This window comes from Podospora pseudoanserina, chromosome 2 (assembly GCF_035222485.1).
Source record: "Podospora pseudoanserina strain CBS 124.78 chromosome 2, whole genome shotgun sequence".
Classification (NCBI taxonomy): Eukaryota; Fungi; Ascomycota; class Sordariomycetes; order Sordariales; family Podosporaceae; genus Podospora; species Podospora pseudoanserina.
The window spans coordinates 1,359,408-1,376,888 of record NC_085921.1 but is presented as its reverse complement, the minus strand read 5'-3'; the positions used below and the strand labels follow the sequence as shown (position 1 = coordinate 1,376,888).

General features: G+C 52.6%; 7 protein-coding genes across 7 annotated transcripts; 3 read left to right on the top strand and 4 right to left on the bottom strand.

Annotated features, from left to right (window-relative positions):
- Positions 1-102: 102 nt before the first annotated feature.
- LOC1 (60S ribosomal subunit assembly/export protein) lies at positions 103-2,562 on the top strand. Its single transcript, XM_062943983.1, has 2 exons — positions 103-1,870; positions 1,940-2,562. The coding sequence occupies exons 1-2, from the start codon at positions 1,562-1,564 to the stop codon at positions 2,249-2,251; spliced, it is 621 nt and encodes a 206-aa protein (XP_062802756.1). The 5' UTR covers positions 103-1,561; the 3' UTR covers positions 2,252-2,562.
- On the bottom strand, positions 205-2,618 carry HIS3 (imidazoleglycerol-phosphate dehydratase). Its single transcript, XM_062943984.1, has 2 exons — positions 873-2,618; positions 205-808 (listed from the first exon to the last, which is right to left on the bottom strand). The coding sequence occupies exons 1-2, from the start codon at positions 1,141-1,143 to the stop codon at positions 396-398; spliced, it is 684 nt and encodes a 227-aa protein (XP_062802755.1). The 5' UTR covers positions 1,144-2,618; the 3' UTR covers positions 205-395.
- A 600-nt stretch (positions 2,619-3,218) lies between these two features.
- On the bottom strand, positions 3,219-5,539 carry QC764_202840 (uncharacterized protein). Its single transcript, XM_062943982.1, has 2 exons — positions 4,134-5,539; positions 3,219-3,811 (listed from the first exon to the last, which is right to left on the bottom strand). The coding sequence occupies exons 1-2, from the start codon at positions 4,458-4,460 to the stop codon at positions 3,359-3,361; spliced, it is 780 nt and encodes a 259-aa protein (XP_062802754.1). The 5' UTR covers positions 4,461-5,539; the 3' UTR covers positions 3,219-3,358.
- Positions 4,933-6,811, top strand: ECM42 (Arginine biosynthesis bifunctional protein ArgJ, mitochondrial; the record flags this gene model as incomplete). The annotated part of the gene is made up of 4 exons (XM_062943981.1): positions 4,933-6,350; positions 6,406-6,574; positions 6,625-6,734; positions 6,784-6,811. The coding sequence occupies exons 1-4, from the start codon at positions 5,251-5,253 to the stop codon at positions 6,809-6,811; spliced, it is 1,407 nt and encodes a 468-aa protein (XP_062802753.1). The 5' UTR covers positions 4,933-5,250.
- A 364-nt stretch (positions 6,812-7,175) lies between these two features.
- Positions 7,176-8,539, top strand: RFC4 (replication factor C subunit 4; the record flags this gene model as incomplete). The annotated part of the gene is made up of 2 exons (XM_062943980.1): positions 7,176-7,285; positions 7,346-8,539. 2 exons carry the CDS (start codon positions 7,176-7,178, stop codon positions 8,307-8,309), a joined length of 1,074 nt encoding a protein of 357 aa, XP_062802752.1. The 3' UTR covers positions 8,310-8,539.
- Positions 8,540-8,655: 116 nt separating this feature from the next.
- Positions 8,656-12,692, bottom strand: QC764_202810 (uncharacterized protein). The gene is made up of 2 exons (XM_062943979.1): positions 9,049-12,692; positions 8,656-8,993 (listed from the first exon to the last, which is right to left on the bottom strand). The coding sequence occupies exons 1-2, from the start codon at positions 9,845-9,847 to the stop codon at positions 8,668-8,670; spliced, it is 1,125 nt and encodes a 374-aa protein (XP_062802751.1). The 5' UTR covers positions 9,848-12,692; the 3' UTR covers positions 8,656-8,667.
- A 2,259-nt stretch (positions 12,693-14,951) lies between these two features.
- QC764_202790 (uncharacterized protein) lies at positions 14,952-15,403 on the bottom strand (the record flags this gene model as incomplete). Its single annotated transcript, XM_062943978.1, has 2 exons — positions 14,952-15,293; positions 15,362-15,403. 2 exons carry the CDS (start codon positions 15,401-15,403, stop codon positions 14,952-14,954), a joined length of 384 nt encoding a protein of 127 aa, XP_062802750.1.
- Between the last annotated feature and the right edge of the window lie 2,078 nt (positions 15,404-17,481).

Genomic DNA, 17,481 nt, shown 5'->3' with positions numbered 1-17,481 from the left:
GCCTGTTAACTATCTTTAAAGGCCTATAAACTATCTTTAAAGGCATATGGACTACCCTTGAAGGCATATTCCCACTTTAGTGTCCCAGTTATTTTGTGGGCAGGGTGTTTGGTCCAACATCAATCCATCACACCACTCCCGCCAAATGGTGGGGCCCAAGGCCGGCGCAACCGTCGAAGAACTAAAATCATGTGAAATTCAGGACGACCTTTTTTTTTTCAAGGCATTTTTTGAATGGAGAATTTTCTTCAATTCTTCTTATTGTTTCTGCACATTTTTTGGTTTCCTCCCTGTCCTTCTTTGTCTGCGCAGTTCCCAGCTGCCAGCCCTTTCGAAATCAAGAACAAAAACTCCATTTCTTATGCTCGCTTTTATAACATGATATACACCCGAATTTAAACACTCAACGTCCCCTTAGTACTAGGCACCTCCCCCTCCTTCCCAGCAACCCTCGAAATAGCCTCCCTAATCGCCACCGCCAGCGCCTTGAACGCGCTCTCGGCCCTGTGGTGGTCATTATCCCCCCTAATCACATCCACATGCAGCGTGATGCGCGCCGCCTGCGCGAAGCTTTGCATGCAGTGAGGGATCATCTCGGTGCTTAGATCCCCAATCTTCTCGCGCTTGAGTCCCAAGTCGATAACGCTGTGCGGTCTGTTGGAGATGTCGACCACGGCTCTGCTGAGGGCCTCGTCGAGGGGGCAGTAGGCGAAGCCGAAGCGCTTGATGCCGACGGGGGTGCCGAGGGCTTGGGCAAAGGCATATCCGAGGGCGATGCAGACGTCTTCGGCCGTGTGGTGGTCATCGACTGTTTTGAAACATTTTAAAATCAGAAAAAGTTCCCTTTGAGTAGGGGAGGGGGGGTGACTAACTGTGCAAATCACCCTTGCAGTTCAGCGCCAGACTCCAGCCCGCATGCTTGGACAGGGCGTGAAGCATGTGGTCCAAGAAACCAATGCCGGTGTTGATGCTGATGGTCTGCGACTTGCTCGTCTGGCTGGCGTGGTCCTGGCCCTTGAAGAGACGGGCGTCGGTGTCTGGGTGGAAGCGCCCGCCGTCGAGATTCAGCGAAAGCTGGATCTTGGTCTCGTTGGTGTCGCGCGCAAAAGCGGCCCAGCGGGGAGGGTGTTCAGCAGTAGCCATTTTGTGATCGGTTGTATACTTTCTTACTCGAAAAAAGACCCTTGTAAATGCCTACTTTCAAATTGTTGCCGCGAATACCTTCAACTTCCACGAGCGCAATCGGCGATACCAAGTCGATGACTGACCAACAAACCGATAAGATAAATCCCAGATAAATTAACCCCGCCAAAAAATCCAACGGACGAACTTCCCGCCACTTTTTCACCCATTTTTGCCTGCCGGAACACCCCCCTGTTCTCCACCCATCAAACCGATAAGCAACCTCCTCCAGCTCCGATAAGGCCCTGCCCATGCTCTCAATTCCAAAAATTTCCAGACCACCTTTGCGCCCTGCGCGCATCATCACCACCACCGGCACCACCGACAAATCCATTCCCTACCAACCAACCCCCCAATTCACCAACCCCCGACAATAACAATGGCACCAACCAGAACAATAAAAAACAAACACGCCGCCGGCTCCAAACCCTCCTCCTCCTCCTCCTCCGGCCCAAAACGATCCTCTTCATCCGGCGTGAAGAAACCCTCAGGCGGCAAGGGTGCTCCCAAAGGCAAAATCCCCCCCAAAGAACAAAAGTCCAAACCCAACTTCGGCCAAGACCGCAAAAAGAAACCCCGCGTCTACACCGAAAAAGAGCTAGGGATCCCAGAGCTGAATATGATCACCCCCGTTGGGGTGACCAAGCCCAAAGGGAAGAAGAAGGGGAAGGTTTTTGTTGATGATAGGGTACGTTCCCCCCTTCCCTCCCCCCAATCCCCGCCCCCCCACCGGGCTAATGAAAAAAAAAACATGTAGGAATCAATGTCCACAATCCTAGCCATAGTCCAAGCCGAGAAAGAAGGCCAGATCGAGTCCAAGTTAATCAAGGCCCGCCAAATGGAGGAGATTCGCGAGGCGCGCAAAGCAGAGGCGGAGAAGAAGGAGCAGGAGAGGAAGGCTAAGCTGGATGAGACGAAGGAGTTGATGAGGAAGAAGAGGAAGAGGGGTGATGGGGAGAAGATGAAAAAGGAGGATGAGGAGGGGGATAAGATTGTCAAGGAGGCTGTTTTGAGGGGTACCAAGGCGGGGAGGACGAAGAAGAAGAGTGTTTCTTTTGCGGCCGAGTAGGGGGGGTAATGATGGAGGGGCTGTGTTTCTTTTATCGGCATATGGATGGGAATTATATGGCGGGCGTTATAATGGCGTTTTTTTTTTGGGGGAAGGGGTGGACAAAACCGGGATGCATTTTTGAAGTTTTCGTTGACTATTGAGAGATACCAATGGATGGAAGAATGGCAAGATTGCGGTCGTCTTTTTACTTTGCTGAGTATGTATGAATGGAGATCGCAGGGAAGGTGTATATATGCCTGTCTTGTATTGAGAAGTATTACCTGACTTGAAGACGTTATCCTCACAAGAGACACGCCCAAGAACCACCCACAGAATCATCTCTCATATCTAACCATCATCTGTTTGCCTTGATCCAAGCAAACACTCAACCACCCCCACACAGTCACCAACAAACATCCACACCATATATACATCCTCCCTCCCCCCTTGTTCCAGCGAAGTAGCTCAAATGGAGTTAACAGTGAAACGTCCGGCCGGGTCGGTGCTCCCCAAGGGTGCGACTGGGTGACGGGAAGCATCCATGGTGGCTGTGTTTGGCAACCCGACCTGAGGGAAGGCCCGAGCAGGCACAGCTCACCAGGGTCATTAGTCGTATGGGCAAGAAGGGTCCCAAGCTTCGCTTCACTTTTTTCGTGCCTTTTGCTTTTACAACCTGACATCACCACCCACTCATTCCCTCCTTTTTGCCAATGAGAACAGCCCAACACCGGTCTTTGGCAGCAAGTCTATCACGAAATCTCCGGTTGACGGCCTCACACAAGCAAGTTCTCTACCGTGGGCATGCTAAGTGATTTTAACTATTATTGTATTTTTTTTTTTGGGTTTTTTTGAAAACCAACAGGCGTCCTTGTCTCAGAACAAAAAAAGACTCCATCAAGTCTGAGTGTCTCGACATACAGCCGAGCCTGCGCTGCTACATCTTTAGAAAAACAGGTATCAGCCATAACTCGGGCTTCATCTCTCAAGTATCAAGGAGCACAGGCACGATTATCGGCACTACTATCGGCACTCAAACAACGGACATGATAACACCCCTGAATGAGCCACAGGACATGAACTGGTCTAATATTATTTTGTATTCGTACAATCCCCGTCTTCTATCCATTAACCCAGCCGATGGCCAGTTCCCCTTGTCTTCCAGGAGTCGGGAAGTGGCCCGGAGCCGGCGGAGGCCCCCGTAGAACTGCCCGACGTCTGGGTCCGTGGGCGAAATCCGGTGCCGTACTCGCGTTGGAGAATTCTCGGCGTGGTGACGAGTCGAGACACGAATGCTGGAGTGGCCAACCAATTTCTACCGCCTCCAAACTCGGGCCAGGTGCGTACTAAGAAGTCGTGAAGATGGGCGGCCAAGATACCACAAATCTGTTGGGGCAGAGCGGCAGGGTTCATGATGACGGACATGCCGAGCATGCAATACGGAACAAGCTGGGCTGGCACGGTGAAAAAGAAAAAGTTGGCCTTCATGCCGCGCGAATCTTGCGAGGCCGTGTAGCATAGAGCAATAATCAAGGCGCTGATGAGAAAAGGCTGGAAGCCCAGGAAACACTGGGTGAACAGCTATTATGTGTTTACGGTTAGCTGTCCGTTTACGATGTCGGGCAACAAAAGTCGAATTTCCCCAGGTGAAAAATGTAGGGCGCCGTAAAAACCACACCGAACATATTGAGTATGCTCGGGTCATCCATGGCATCCCACCATGCCCGCACCGCGAACCGACCCGTAAAGCGAAAGAGGGCCGGCCGAGATACGAGGGTGATCTTCCTCGATTCCAGGAACCGCTATAGTTGGGGGAGATAGCACTATGCGGGCAGATAATTCGAGGGTGTTTTGCGTTGTGTGTTGTGTGAAGAGAGCAGAATGCGCAAAGAGAGGGACCTACCAAGATGAAGCCGCTGACCGTTATGAGGTACCAGAGAACATCCTCCTTCCGTTGGAATTTGGGGTTCCCGGACTCGATCTGGCTGAGATACTGGTAGACGAAGTAAGGATCCAAGATGATGCCCAGCTGGGGACCACTCAACAGAAAGGTGGTGAGGAACCGCCAAATCTGAGGTGGCATATGGAAGATGGCCAGCGAGGAGTGGAAGAACAACCAGCCCGTTGGGATCAATCCCAGGTGCCCTCCAATCGACGTGACGAAGATGGCGGTCGCGAGTGTTCGCGCTAATGGCTGTAACTGCCAGTAGGCATCCATCGCGTCTGACATGGTGGCGGTGGTGTGGTGTGAGAGAAGTGATGTGTGAACAAAGAAAAGAAGAGCGACTTCAAATTTCAAATGAAGCTCTCCGGGTCGTAAACTCAAAACGCAAGGGGCATGATCTGCAGGTGGTGGGGGAGGGAGGAGGTTGTGAATGGGAAGAGGGAGGAGAAAGGAAAGAAAGCCCCCAGCGGGCTGGGAAAGTGATGATGCGGCTCCAACAAAGCACGAATTGTGATTCGTGTCTTTTTTGGAGCTTGAGAGGGAATGGAAGATGGAGGAAAGTTGCACCAATCTGAAATCCTTTTATGGAGGTCGTTGGCTTTGGTGGGGAACGAGAGCTGGAGCCACAGCCCGGCCCGGCTCGGCACCCGTTTGGTGGGGGCCCAGCCACGTGGAGGGCGCTGTGGCTAGAGCACTGAAGCGACGGTGCAGTTATTGATAAACATTTTCCAGACCGGAGCTCTGGTCGTTAGGGTCTTGAAAGAGTGACTCAATTGAGGGGTGGTATAAAGAGATTTTCATGGCTGCTGTCCAAAATTCAGAGTATCTCATTGTTTTTCCCAACTATCTTATGTTTCTGGTGTTATACTAGAGACTGGCATCATCGTTATTGCGGCAATTCGATCTTGTTGTGCTGTCTGGACCCAGTTCCGGTACCGCCGCCCTAGATATTTTCCAAACCTCGGCGGTGGGCTCTCACTGCTTTGATAAGATCTCACGCAACCCAATCGACCACAGTTGCCCGGCTCTTCACATCTCCCCTCCGTACCCCTTCATTTTGAAACCGGAAACAGTCATGGTGGGCTTCAGTCGATGTGCGTTGAGCCAATTGAGGCAACCTAAAGCTCAATTGGTTCGGTCCTTTTCTCACATCCCATCCCGAGCTTATTCTGCCCCGTCCAGCTCCATCCCCGCGGCCAAGAAGAAGTACATCCCAACCTCAGGCACATACCCCCTCGGCTTCCAGGTGTCAGGCACCATCGTTGGAGTTAAGCCCAGCAACACAACAAAACCAGATCTCGCTCTCTTGACATCCGAAGTACCATGTGCTGCCGCCGCCGTCTTCACCAAGAACAAGTTTCAGGCCGCCCCCGTTACTTTCAGCCGTGCTCTGTTGCAAAAGAAGGGAAATAAGGGCATCCAGGGGGTGGTCATCAACTCGGGATGCGCCAATGCCGTCACTGGAAAGGGTGGTTTGGAGGATGCCGCCAAGATGGCTCAGGCGGCTGACAAGTGCCTCGGTCAGAGTGATAGCACCATTGTCATGAGCACTGGTGTCATCGGACAGAGGCTGCCCATCGACAAGATCATCAACAACGTGCCAAAGGCCCACAGTGCTTTGGGCGGGTCCCACGAGCACTGGCTCACCATGGCCAAGGCCATCTGCACCACTGATACCTTCCCCAAGCTCATCTCCCGCACTTTTACTTTGCCCTCCTCGCCAGGCGTGGAGTATAGGATAGCGGGTACCACCAAGGGAGCGGGCATGATTCACCCCAACATGGCCACCCTTTTGGGTGTTATTGCCACGGATGCCCCTCTCTCGTCGTCGGCTCTTCCATCGGTTCTCAAGCACGCCGTCGACCGTTCCTTCAACAGCATCACCATTGACGGTGACACGTCGACCAACGACACTGTTGCGTTGTTGGCCAACGGTATGGCTGGAGGAAAGGAGGTTGTGGAGGGCACACCTGATTATGAGGCCTTCCGTGAGGTTCTCACCAAGTTCTCTACAGAGTTGGCGCAGTTGATTGTGCGTGATGGTGAGGGTGCTACCAAGTTTGTGACAATCAAGGTGGTGGATTCCGCTAGCGAGGAGGCTGCTCGGAAGATTGCGAGCACCATTGCGAGATCGCCACTTGTCAAGACTGCCTTGTATGGCAAGGACGCAAACTGGTACGTTTCCTCAGTCTGTTTGGAATGTGACGACGAAACTGACAAAGATCGATAGGGGCCGCATTCTGTGCGCCACCGGCTACTCCCTGATTTCCGAGCCTAGCGAGCCCATCAACGATGTTCCTGAGATCGTCCCTGAGAAGACCAATGTCTCGTTCGTGCCCACGGATGGCACTGCTGAGCTCAAGCTGTTGGTGAACGGAGAGCCTGAGCAGGTTGATGAGGTGAGTTGACTGAGATCATGAATTGGGAACGGCTTACTAACAATTTATAGGCGAGAGCTGCTGAGATTTTGGAGCTCGAGGATCTTGAGATTTTGGTCAGGCTCGGAACTGGCGACAAGCAAGCCACTTACTGGACCTGCGACTACAGTCATGAGTACATGTGAGTTTCCCTTGTCTTCTCAGGCACTGATATCAGCTGACCTGGATAGTACCATCAACGGTGACTACCGCACATAAATGCAAGAACCTAGACATCTAGAAATCTAGACCTATAACCATATAATGTAAATAAATGAGAATGAACATACCATGGCTGCTTCCAAGATCTATTGTCCATTGTTGCTGCCTGGTGGTGAACTAAGGGGTCAAGGGTTAGGGTTTACCTGCGTCTTGAAAAACCACTTTAAGCTAACGCGGTTCAAACGCGTCGCGTCTCCCAATCAGCAATTCAATCCCCCAGCTGGCTTCAACCTCCAAAAGTCGAACGTCGCCGACAACCCTTGACTTTTCAGCACAAATCACCTGCTACACAACTGCCGAAAAACTCAAGAGCTCACCAAAAGTCGAGCAAGTCGAGACCAACAAAAACACCACAGCCAAAATGCCAGCCGCAACGACAAAAAAGCCGGAAGCCAACGGCGAGTCCTCCACCGCAGCCTACAAAGCCCAGACAGCCAACCCCAGTGGCAACCCCACCTACGAGCTCCCATGGTATGTCTCCGAATTCTCCCTTCTCTATCCTTTCAAATGGCTAACATGCTAACCCCCCAGGGTCGAAAAATACCGCCCCGTTTTCCTCGACGACGTAGTAGGCAACACCGAAACCATCGAGCGCCTCAAGATCATCGCCCGCGACGGCAACATGCCCCACGTAATCATCTCTGGCATGCCCGGCATTGGCAAGACCACCTCCGTTTTGTGTCTAGCCCGCCAACTCCTCGGGGACGCCTACAAAGAAGCCGTGCTTGAACTCAACGCCTCTGACGAGAGAGGTATTGATGTTGTGAGGCAGCGTATCAAGGGGTTTGCGCAGAAGAAGGTGACCCTCCCGCAAGGGAGACATAAACTTGTCATCTTGGACGAAGCGGATAGCATGACGAGCGGCGCCCAGCAGGCGTTGAGACGGACGATGGAGATTTACAGCAATACGACGAGGTTCGCCTTCGCCTGCAATCAAAGCAACAAAATCATCGAACCCCTCCAGTCGCGCTGCGCCATTCTCCGCTATGCGAAGTTAACAGACGAGCAAGTCGTCAAACGCCTCTTGCAAATCATCGATGCGGAGGGTGTCAAGTTCAGCGAGGATGGCCTTGCGGCGTTGGTATTTAGTGCGGAAGGGGATATGCGCCAGGCGATCAACAACCTGCAGTCGACGTGGGCTGGGTTCGGGTTTGTCTCGGGGGACAATGTCTTCAAGGTTGTCGACAGTCCTCACCCGATCAAAGTGCAGGCAATGCTCAAGGCTTGTTATGAGGGGAATGTGGACTCGGCGCTTGACACGTTGAGGGAGCTGTGGGATTTGGGGTACAGCAGTCATGATATTATCTCGACGATGTTTAGGGTGACCAAGACAATCGAGACGTTGAGCGAGCATAGCAAGTTAGAGTTTATCAAGGAGATTGGGTTTACGCATATGAAGGTTTTGGAGGGGGTGCAGACGCTGCTGCAGTTGAGTGGGTGTGTGGTGAGGTTGTGTAGGTTGAATATGGATCCGAAGAGGTTTGAGAGTAGGTAGGGGAGGTAGATAGATACCCGAGAATTATTTGTTCCATGGAGTTTTGGGGCGTGGAAAATTTGGCGCACGGCAAGGGGGGCATGTTTGGTGGGTGGTTTTATTACACTTGATGTACCTACTTTGGAAGGCGAACAAAATAAGATGATGTGTAATTTTGTAAGTACAGGTGTACAACCTGAGCAGACAACAACAACAACCTCCTTCTTTTCACTTTATAAATGTCAACAAGCAAGTGTGCTGTTTTGCTAAAACAATATCTCAAGGCAACTAATTATCATTATTCCCAGCCCCGACAAATCCCCCCCAGCGAAGACATTACCACCCCCTTCCCCCAAAGCCATCCCCCCCCCCAAAAAAATCAAGTACAAACCGTCTCATGCACCACCTCCCCTCTCGAATCCCCAAACCTGACCTCCACCAGGTCTAGGTCCCTCTCAGCAACACCATCCCACCCGAACCAAGCCATCCCCCGTCCCCTCTCGCAAACCGTCATCACGGCCGAGTCTGTATCTGCTTTATACCCCCACCCAACACTGAACTTCCCATCCTTGTCACAGCGCTGTCCGTACCAGCTGTGGGTTGGCTCTACGGACGGGATTGAGATGCTGCACTTTGCTAGCTGGAGGGTGGTGCTGGAGTAAAGGGAGAAGGTGAACAGGGTTTGGTTGAGGAGGTGGTTGGTTACTGCGAACAACAGGGTTAGCTTAGGGGGAGGAAACTTGGGGGTGGGAGGGTTTACGGCGGGTGAGGGAGTGGATTTGCCACGTTTCTGGGTTGTCGTTACGGGTGCCGAGGCGGTGCCTCTCCTGGCCGTTGTTGATCTTTGGCCCGTGAAGCTGCTGACGACAAGTCTCGACACACGCAAGGGCGTCGTAGTCATCCCCGCTAGGCTGGCAGTTTTGGCTGCAGGTGTCGATCTCGGAAGAGGATTTTTGCTGCTGGCTGGAGGCATACATCACCGAGATGTGCTTTCGCAGTTGATCACTCATGGTTATATCCCGCCTCTTTTCCTTTGTCGGTTTGGATGATGACAGGGAGCCGCCGTGCTGCTGGACAAAACCACGGCTTAGTCTCCTCACCATCTTTTTCGACATACCCAGCCCCAGGTCAGGGTGCTCCTTCTCGCCAAAAGTGCCGACTCGGTAGGCAGGTCTTTGTCTTGATGACGCAACCTGCCCGTCTGCGAGCTCGGCGTCGGTGAAGCCGAAGAAGGCGTAGACGTTGGCTGCTTTGTCGGTGGGCACGATGGTGATGAACCCCATGCTGCTCCAGCCCCCGTTTAGGGAAAGGTTGTCTCCGCATTTTGCTTCGGCAAAGTTGGTTTGGTACGCGGGTTTGAAGTTACTGGTAGAGTCGACGGTCCAGTCGCAGGTGATGAAATCGGATTCTGGACCTGGGACGAGGACGAGGTGGTAGGTGCAGGAGCTGCCTTCAGGGGTACAGGTGCGTGCGAGGGACCAGGCTGTCCACTGGCCGACTATCTCTGCTGCTCCTAGGGAGGCTAGAGAGAGGGGAAGGAAAGCTTTGCTGTGACGCATGGTGTTGTGGTGTTGCTTGTCTTGTTGATGATCTGAGTGCGGTGTTGATTTACTGTGGGAGACATGTTAGCAACGGGCATTTTATACCCATCGTCGACGACAGAAGAGACTGATGTACGACGTTGAGCCCGTCATAGTCTTCCTCAGCGCCGGAGATATTCTCGTGTCGACAACGGATGTAACTGCCCTGGTGGAGCAAACAGGCACACTGCCTTTAGTTTAGATCGCATCCTTGCATCATGTAGTGTGATTGTTGAAGCTCGGCTGACTTCTCTCATGGGCCTGGTCAGACGTAGAACCGTTGGAATGTCTCGCGTGCTGTCTGAGAACAGGAACCCCTTTGCTGGTTGCCTCTGCCGCTCTGTGTCCTCGATGATGTGATATTGAGTGTGGCAAAGTAGTGACGATATAGGCCTTCCATCCAAGACAGTGGAGAAGTATGCCAGTTCTCCCATGGTACAAGATCTGATTCATTGTCTTGTCTTATTTCTCCTGACTGTCTGTAACCGTGTCCAAGCCTATCTGGCCCGCTTTTCAAATACACGTAATCCCAGCGGTGAGACCAAATGGTATACTGTAGATTCTTGATTCGGCTGTCTTGATCCAAGTCAGGGTGTTGATCAGCTCGTGGCTACCCGCGTTTTGGGTAGAGACTCGTGGCGAGGCTTCAAGCCGTCTGCTGTGTACGAGGCTTATGCCTTCATTGTCAAAATGTTTGCTCTCGAATCCTAGCCTGGTAGATGATAGTTCGTCTCGCCAAGTCTGATTGATATTGCTGTGATCGTGATCCTGTTCAGAGTCAGTAGGACGACAATGGCTGTGTAATCTAGTTAACAATCGGTGTCGTTGTGACCGGTCAGCTGGAAACTTTGACATTCGCGAAACTTCTGGTTGCCGGGCGGCGTATCACGATGTTTATATGTCCAGATTACGTACGCCTGGCACTTCTCCTCACCGGCAAGGCTCCATACCCCATTACAAACGGAGAATATAACCTGTTTGTGGCTTGACGTGGCTGTCATGGCACTGTTTGCGTTCACATACCAAGTTTGCTGCTATCTGTAGTCGTATAAGGACCGCAGTCAACAGACCTGGTGATCATTTCTGAACAGCAAACGGCCATCAATAGGAGTAGATGCTCGAAATTGCTGGGAGGCTGACTGCACTGCAGGAAACACAGCATCAATTTGCTATAGGTCCGGATGCGCAGTATCACTGACTCAGTCTGCGCTCCTCAGTCTGTGGCAGATAGAATCCCCCACCAGGAAACCTGCTGATCCCCTTTTCTCCTTCGGCAGAGAAGAAAAAGTCAGGTCTTGGATGGCGTCGCACACGGTGTTGACACCTCTGAGTGCAGCTGCAAGGGTCCTTTCAGAGTGGTGGCTTGGAATCTGGCATGATGATCGGTGGCAGCTTCAGGTTCTAGACCTACGGGAGAAGAATTGCTCCTCCAAAACCATGGTCCGTCAGCTTCCCTTCCAGCGGCTATCATCTAGCCAAGTGGCAACCTTCAACAGTTGGGAGTCTGCCAGGTGATCTTTTCAACATTCGGTGTGTCGTTAATGTTCTCGACAAGACCGACGGCGGCCGCATGGCGTTCTCGTGGTGGTGGCCCTCTCTTCCAGGACGGGTGCGCCTCTGAACGGTTTCGGCAATCCTCTCCCGTCGGGAGAACTGCGCGGACCCGGCACGGCGGTTCCAAGCGCCGGAGGGCCACCTCTCTGCTGCTGGGCGAAGCGATCATCACACTCCAGTCGATATCACCTGCCCCTCCATTTTCATTTTGTCATGCGGAGAATCCTGGTAGGGACCGGCCATATTCAACCCACGTCGCTGGGAATGAGTACTATATTGCTTTATGCTGTTGGTCCTGATGTTGTTTGCTTCGGGTCTTGTGAGTGGGTGGGTGAATGTCCTGCATCAAAATATGCCCCTGGTGGGAAAAAGATTGGAAAATGCCTAGCGTACGATAAGGTTGGTGATCACCGGGGGTGTACACACCTGCCAAGCTTTGTCTTGGGCAAAGCCAAGCGATGCCTCCCGTTGCTAGCTCTCTTGCTCCTCTTCCTAGCTCTTCTCGGCCGTTCAACGAGTCCAACAACATGGGATGATTTTCCGCGGGAGAAGACGTGAAGTTCAGCTCAACAGTTTGGAAGCTTGTTTCCCAGTACCACTCAACCATCTCTCTCCGTTGGTCAACCTCGCTCTCTCTCCCCAGCTCTGGCTTCCACTGGCTGTCATTGGACTGTCAGGTCCGACGGCTACCCTCCCTCTTCTTCGAGCCTGGGGAAAAACACCGGTAGATCCTCGCAGGACGACAAGAAATGTTTCGCTTGTCTGGCCATTCAGCATTGTCCGGGACTATCCGTCAGCAGTTTTACGCGCCCGTGAAACAAATCTGACCGTGGCGCCATTGGCTAGTCGGTGGTTGCATCGACCCTCCCACACTGCCTGTCGGTTTCCTCCTCCCTGTGCTTGCCGTGATTGGGTTGTCGCCCTGGCCCAAGCCCGATAGACGGACGACACGGCTTTCCGAGCGAGGTCCTCGAGGCTGCCAACGACCCAGTGCGTCGAGTGTGAGGTCTCATCTGGGTACAATCCAAGCAAAAGGTGAGCAATTCAGGATGAAGAACAGGGTCAGAGATGGCATGTTCAGCGAGCTTCTCTCTGGCTCATGTTGAGGGATGGAACCGCTGTAAGGTCTGTGGATGGCCAGTCGCCTGCGTGTAAGTTGGACGGTGCTACTTTCTGGTGTTTATTCACTGTCAAGTAATTGTGCTGTGCTACCGACCAGGCCTACAATCGGTGGCGAGCAAAGACCAACTGCATGAGCAGGGCTAGGTAATCTGTATTGGCCATCTTCCCCACCATCTCAAGTGAGGTATACTAACCATGTCCAGCCCAGTGGCTGCTTTTCTTTTCAAGCCTTGCTTTCTTCTTCTCTCTTGCAGGATTCACGCTTGATATATTCCCGATCCTATGTCCTCTATTTTGGGACTGCCGGGTGAAGGAGAGTTGAGTTAGTTGCCTCTACGAATAGAACAGGCTGCTTGATCACGAGCAGTTTAGTCTATGAATATGGCGTCCCATATCCGGCAACGGGACGCCGAGCCCAGTACCAGCCTCACTCCTGGAGCCATAGCAGGAATCGCCTGCGGATCCGGAGCCATCTTTATCGGCGCGGCCGGCCTCTTCGTTCTCTACTGGAGACGAAACCGCCAATATGACCGAGAAGACGACCTCTACCGAACCGACTCCGAGGAGGATGTCTCCCGCGGTGGTGCCATCCCCGCGGTGTCATATACACTCGACTACAAAATCCATAGCCCCCAACAACAACAACAACAACAACAACACCAACATCACAAAGCCAGCAGCTCTTACAGCTACTCCCCCGAAAAGGCCGCCTACCCTTTCTCCCCGCTAAGCACCAACTCCAGCTCCGGACCCGGCGGCGCAATGCCCACTCACCCAGCCTACATCCCCAGGGCCATGGTCCGCGGCATGCCAGTATCAAGCAATTCTTCTCCCCAACCAACACCACCGTCCAACCCTCCTCAACAGGAACCCCTTCCTCATTTCACCTTCCCCCAAGAACCCGAAAACCAACCCCCGATCCCAACGCCCCTCCCCTTTAAACCTCAACACCACCTCCCCCTCCTTGCCGCCAACCCGTAAACAACCCCCCAAACTGCTCCTCTCCACCTCCAACTCCAACCCCCTCCCCGGAAAACAAAACGCCACCATCTCCGGCCCCTTGGCATTTCCCTCCCACTACCAACCCCCTCCTAACCTCCCCTCTCCCCCGCAAAAGCACCCCAAACCCAAGAGGATTCGCAACCCCCACGATCAAATCTACGACGATGATTCCTCATCAGGTGAAGACGACAATACCCACCCCAAAGAAATGGAAAGCTACGAGGAGAGCGACATCCAGTATTACCACCAGCATCACCACTACCACCACCAAGATAAACGGACTTTTAGGGAGAGGTCGTTGTCTGGTTCAGGGGGAGGATCGCAGCCCAGCTCGGGGGGGTTACCACCACACGAACAGGGGAAGAAGAGCAGAAGAAAACGCTTCTCGGGCGGATCATCGTCTCAGCCGGCACAGCAGTTGGCACAGCAGCAAAGGGGGAATAGATATTATGCCGAGATTGAGATTGGGAGGGGGAGTGATATTTGGTAGTTTTTCTCTCATCATGAAATTTCTTTTGTAAAGGGTAAATGGTTGGACAAGGTTGGTAGGGCGTTCAAGGTCAGGCTATGGGGTCAGGAATGGGATGGGTTGGGCTTTCTAGCTGGACTGGGAGTTCGAATGGTTTTTTAACATGTGATGGGGAGAGACTATACAAATCATTACAAACACATGATTGTCTGCAGACTATATGGCTGGGGGTAGGGTTGTTAGATCTTGCTGACATGATTGGATATGAAATAAACCCTTGAATGTCGGTCGTTTGGTAAACACCTAACCACTGCTCACTCGTCTTACTGAAAATATCTGGACCAATCACCAACTGTGCATACACTGCTACACTATCCTTTTGTAAACGCATATACCGTTTCAGAACCTCATTGACAAAGATGTTTTTCTCAGTTAAATTCAAATCCTACCTTGAACACATTGATATCATTTCATCCCAAGCCTCCAAAGAGACTGACTCAACCCCTCACCTCCTACAAAACATGACAGTCCCATCATGACAACAACACCCCTCAGCCCCACCCATCTCACCTCCCCGTGATATCCCCCCATTCTCCCCATGATGACCAGGCGGCAAACTCAAATCCAAATGACTCAAATTCGCCAAACCAATCGCATCATACCCCCCCTCCCACCCCCCCCTCTCACCTCTTGTTGTCATCCCCTCAAAACCCCCGGCTCAACCACCGGCGCCACCCTCCCCCTCCCTTCCCTATTCCCAACCCCCATCTCCTGATCATCCACAATACCACCATCCAAACCCCCACCCTCCCATTACTCCCCACCAACGGCGTACAATGTACCACCTCGTCCTCCCCTCCGCTGACCTCGTCAACCACCTCACCTTTGCCGTGACAACACCACCCCCCTCCTTAAACCTTTGCTCCAACTCCTGCCTTACCCTGTCAGACCCGCCAATGCGAGAGAGAACAGGTGTTTGGAGGATCCCTGGGAGACGGAGGGAAAGTGACGTGAAAAGAGTGCGGAGGGAGGGGTAGGGGCGGAGGAGGAGGCAGTGGGAGTAGATCCCCGTAGCTTACCCCCTGACAGGTCAGACAGCTCTTCCATGTCGGCTGAGAGGGGGGATTGGAAGGGGGGTCGGGGGATGGGGTTGTCGTCGGGTTTGGCCCAGTTGGGTGTTTCGTCCTCGTGGGCGGGGGAGTGACGGCCGCCGCCGTGGTTGCGGACAATTTCGATTTCTAGGGCGGTCAACACCTCAGCGAGGTGACGGAGGGGAAGCTGGGGTGAAAAAGGGTTGGTTTCTGGGCTGTTGTCAGAATCTAGGCGCCAATCCTGTACCGCGTTACCCCTTGGCTGTCGAGCAACGGGGCGCACATGAGGAGGTTCATGAACGGGAAGCCGCCTCCGTCTGTAGTTGAGAATGGTTTCGTGATGCTCCTTGCCCGCTGCTAGCTTGTCACGGATCCTGTAGATACTGGCAGGGTTTGTTTTCGGCCCTTGGAGAAGGCGGCAGTTGCGGCCTATTACGGGCTTGACGCCGTATTGAGTCGTTCGGGTAGAATTTTGTCAGAGCTAGTCAGTGTATCAGTCCGAGGAAACGGGATGATAAGTGCCATTACCGCCAGAGGGAAACACAATTGGGTTGTCTTCTCGTGATGGATCAATCAGACAAAACACCTCTGCTAAGCCCTCAGACAACTGCTGGAGATGCTCAGGTAGGGTCCCAGTCACTCTTTTCCTGATGGTCAAACTCGCTGCCTGGATCCAGCGGCAGGTGATTGAAGCCGGTAGTTCCTCGCGAACCAGTGCTTCGAATGCCCTGTCCATCTTTTCTTGAAGTACCAAGTTGACTGTTGGCGCGGAAGGCTCCTGAGTGAAAGCGTGGTCCTCCAATCTTTTGAGCGAACCAAGAACGGCATTCGAGTATTTCAATACTTTCAGGGCCTTGAGAAAATCAAAGTAATACACCGATAACGGGGACCGAAGCTGGCCTCCAGGTTCTCACAAAGGCAGTGAAAGAGGCCAAAAAGTTGGGATCATTGAATATCACCTCCAGTTGTTCCCCAGAGAATAATAGATCTGACCGCTCCTCGAGTGGTTCCAGAGCATCGGTTTCTGTTGGGCCCTTTTCTTGCAAAGGAAACAACATGGACGCAGAATCCGTCATGTATGTCGATGCAACCGAGGCCGACCTGGGTTTGGTGTTGAGGCTCGTTTTCGAGGAGTCTGTTCGTGTCAAGGAAAACACATGAGACTGGGTAGATACGATGTGCCCTGAATCCGCCTCCCATTCTTGACTGGTTGTGCCAGGTTAGGAACCACATTATGGAAGAGAAACCGAAATAAGGAGTGTGGATGTTTACCTGTTTAGGCCCCTCAGCCTACTGGGAATGGGACTGAACCTTCCAGGCTGCCCACAAAGTCTGGAGAATCATTGTTGTGTCTGGAAAGAAGGAAGCGCCCAAGTTTGTTTCCTGGAGATGGCGGGTGCCATCGGAAATGGGCCCGTATATTCTCGCGAGGTGGCCAAGAATTGAGAGGAGCTTCTGGGTGGAATTTCCGGCACATCGCGAGAGAGAGACTTCCGAGATGCTGTCCCCTGTCCTGTCGGCAGTCGGGCTGTTCGTAATGAAACTCTTAGAACAACCGTTGAATCCGCCCAGATGGTAAAGCCCGCCGAACCGGGCCAGAGCCACAGGGTAAAGGCAACCGGCTGGAACTGGTCTTTAATCAAAATCTTAAACTCTCGATCGCTATTGAAGGCACACCCAGGCTAGAGAGCGTAGCAGCATATAGCTGCCGTTTCATGTTGACGGTTTCAATTGACTGACGTTGGTTAGTTCAAACCTACTTGCTCTCGACATGAGAATGAATTGGTTTCGCTGGGCACAGCCTCGCACGTGAAGGGAAATCGCCAGTTGCACAAAGTCAGGCAGTTTCATTACGACCAATATCCCATGCTCAGTGCTCATTCCCGCTGAACCACCTACCTCAAGCTGATAGATGTATCTGCCTGGATAACGGAACGAACGCCCCTTCTCTCTCTTGCGAAAAAGAGGCAAGAACGAAAGCCAATGACTCGATTCTAGTTGTTTGACAGGCACTAGCGAAATAAGGTTCAACGGCTGGGTACATGGATGCGGGTACAACGTCGAGAGCGCTTGCTCGGCAGATGGAATTGACCGATGGAAACGCTGGAGGGGCTGCGTCTCCCATCAGCCAACAGAACCTCTTTTCGGGATCTCTATATGTACGATGATGACTCGGAATCTCTGGGCGCATGGGACCTGGCAGCAAGCGGCAGAAGGTACAGAGTAAGTATAAGCCTATGCTGCGACGTCGATCAGGTCCAGTCTTACTGTATAACATGTGAACACTCCCGTTTTAGTGGCTGCACAACATCCAGAGTATACCTAGCCCCACTCGACTGGAAACAAACAGAACACCAAACGGTTCATACCTCCCT